A 2,923-nucleotide genomic window follows, 5' to 3' on the forward strand; every position below is an offset into this window, starting at 1 on the left:
GAGGATCGAAAGGTCATTCCATTTTGGGTACAAAAATTATGAAACAATGAGTTGTTATATTCCGTGCCATTATCACATTGAAAAGTCTTGATGGATTTTTGAAATTGAGTACAAATATATGTGTGAAAAGTCTTAAAGATAGAGTACACTTGATTTTTATGGCCAAGTGGAAAAGCCCATAAGTAGTTACTAAAATTATCAAGCAGTATAAGGTAAAATTTATGACCTTGGTTACTAAGAACAGGGGAAGTCCACAAATCACTATGAATTATATCAAAAGGTGCATAAGTAGTAGATAGAGAAGGATAAAAAAGGCAAATTTGTTTGTTTGCCAAACACACAAGATTGACAAATCTTATTGCGAATGTTTGAATTACAAGAGATGTAATTTTTATTCTTTAATGAAAGTAAAATACTAGCGCCTGGATGACCAAGGCGTTTATGCCATAAATCTGAAGAAGCAATAAAAGCAGACGGAAGATGCTGAAGAAGCTTTGAAATATGAATAGGATAGAGATCACCAGAGCTTTCACATCGCATGATTGGGGTCCCCTGTGGAAAATCCTTCACCGTAAAACCAAAAGGATCAAAATCAAGTGATATGTTATTTTCAGTAGTAAGACGACGAACAGATATAAGGTTTTTAATTAAATGAGGTGCATGAAGGACGTTAGATAAGTAAAGGGGGCGATTGATAAAGGGAATAGAGGTGTGACCATACCCGTGTATTGGAATGCTATTACCATTACCCACAATTATTTTACGAGGAAGCTTTAATTGAGAATAAGACATGAGTTTACCTGCGGAACCTGTCATGTGGGGGGAGGTAGCTCCGGTGTCCATGTACCAATTTTCGTCAGGGGGATGAAGGCTCATGGTGTACATGGCTGACTCAATATCCGTAGGCGTGGAGGAAGAAACTGAATGCGGATATGATGAAGATGGACGTGGGCCTGCTCCAAGTATTCCTTGCTGGACTGAGTTATAATTGGGCCTGTGATGAGGTACAGTTGGGTACGGGACAGGAGGTGGATTCCAATTAGCATTCTGCCATACCCATGATCCATAAGTACCATTTTGTCCAGTCCACTGTTGTCCATTGGGCCCGAGAGATGAAGGCCCATTATATGAGCCATAATTATTTCGGCCTCTTCCTCTATAGGATGAACCGCCTCTGCCTCGATAGTTACCCCTGTGATTTTGACGACCACCATGAGTGTGCTGATTAAAAATCCGATTACCACCATAACCGGTACCAGTGTGATTAGAGCTACCCGAATTGACTGTAGCCGGTGATTTTGATGTAGAAGAGGCGACCACCAGAAGAGCCGAATCAGATGAAATAGAAGCAGATGCGTTGGAGGATTGCTTTTGTTTGCATGATTCTTCAAGTATTAGGGTGCAGTATAGAAGGTAGGGAGCGGGTTCGTATGTGTGAGTTGAGAGCCAATCGTGTCATAATTATCGTTGAGGCCAGAGATTAACTGTAACATAATTGCGTTTTCTTCAAGTGCAGGTGCAACAGTTGCGAGTTGATCAGAGATGAGCTTAATTTCTTGACAGTAAGCCGAGATGTTTGGGTAATCATCTAGGCGTATGTTGGTGAATTTGTGCTGTAAGTGAATAGCACGTGAATTTTTGTTGTCTTGGAAAACGCCCTTGATTCGATCCCAAGCATTTTTGGCCATTGATCCAGGTTTCATGATGGTGTTAAGAAGACCAAGTGTGATAGTGCCATAGATCCATTGTAATACTATAGCGTCTAAACGATCCCAAGCCTCGGGAGGATTAGTGTTTGATTGTGGGTCGGTGGTGGTAGAAGAAGATGAAGATTCGGCTGGGGTGATAATGTGGTCGAGAACTTGGTATGCTCTACAATGAATTTGAAAGAGCTCAGCCCAAGATTCATATTGACTTGTATCAAGATCAAGTGTGATGGGGATTGCAGTTTTGATATTATGAACTGTAATTGCAGGGTGAATTCTGCCATTATCGGCCATTTGGTTAATAAAAAGGGAGCAAAAAAGAAAAACGTGGGGAAGAGTTTAGAGAGAAAGGATCGAGTAAATGGGTGATACCATGTAAAGTATTATCCCTGCCTCTTTCATTGATATGTGCCAAATATATATATACAGTGTACATGGATTGTTTATCAAGATAACTATCAAAGTCTCCCTTTATTTTGGGATGAGATATGCACCACAATCTATTCCTTGTTTGTTACAATAGAGAATAATTATCCAAAATACACAAAGATATCGGCTATTAAAACCATTTTGAATTCAGTAAATGAGGTATGAGCTCATGATGTATACCATGAATTATGATCAATGAAACCCAAAACATATGATTGTCGGCAACATCGTTCAATTCCCTTGGTTGTGAAATTAACTTAGCAGGTGAACTATATACATATACATCTTCATTATTTTGTCATTAAAAAATTAAAAGAACCCAAAAACATAACAAAAATGAGATGAATATTTTATTACATAGATCTAGAATATCACACCATCGGTTTGCAACCGAAGCAACTACAGAATAACATTAACTCTAAGGTAGACTAACGAAGAAGCTTGTATATAATCACACAAAGAATGTAGCAGACCAAATACCCAATTACCATATTAAGTTATTAACTCGTACTAAAGATCACTAAGGTCTTTATAAGCTATGAAAGTTGTACTTGTACCTTATTGTCTTCATCGCAGATTGAGCAAATTATTCCATTGTTAACACTTGCAGAATTTATATATTCATTCAAGAATTTAATTAAACACTTGAAGTGCAAAACAATATATATCATTTAATCAATACATCTATAATCACCAAACAGACCTTATTAAAAACCAAATCACGACAACCATTTGAACTCAACAGTTGAATTCCGTCAAAAATTATTTTATAGGCTAAAAACAGTTGC

The 2,923-nt window shown here is 37.7% G+C and overlaps 1 protein-coding gene across 1 annotated transcript; it reads right to left on the minus strand.

The window, feature by feature from the left end:
* Nucleotides 1-273: 273 nt before the first annotated feature.
* Nucleotides 274-2,000, minus strand: LOC139868262 (uncharacterized). Its single transcript, XM_071856591.1, has 2 exons — nucleotides 1,475-2,000; nucleotides 274-1,385 (listed from the first exon to the last, which is right to left on the minus strand). The coding sequence occupies exons 1-2, from the start codon at nucleotides 1,998-2,000 to the stop codon at nucleotides 274-276; spliced, it is 1,638 nt and encodes a 545-aa protein (XP_071712692.1).
* Between the last annotated feature and the right edge of the window lie 923 nt (nucleotides 2,001-2,923).

Source organism: Rutidosis leptorrhynchoides, chromosome 9 (assembly GCF_046630445.1).
Source record: "Rutidosis leptorrhynchoides isolate AG116_Rl617_1_P2 chromosome 9, CSIRO_AGI_Rlap_v1, whole genome shotgun sequence".
Taxonomy (NCBI): domain Eukaryota; kingdom Viridiplantae; phylum Streptophyta; class Magnoliopsida; order Asterales; family Asteraceae; genus Rutidosis; species Rutidosis leptorrhynchoides.

Bases quoted from the DNA above. Each gene is read 5' to 3' on its own strand.
- LOC139868262 (XM_071856591.1), bottom strand. From the start codon at position 2,000: ATGGCCGATAATGGCAGAATTCACCCTGCAATTACAGTTCATAATATC. The intron at 1,386-1,474 runs GCCTCAACGATA...TAATACTTGAAG, and splicing joins TATGTTACAGTTAATCTCTG to AATCATGCAAACAAAAGCAA.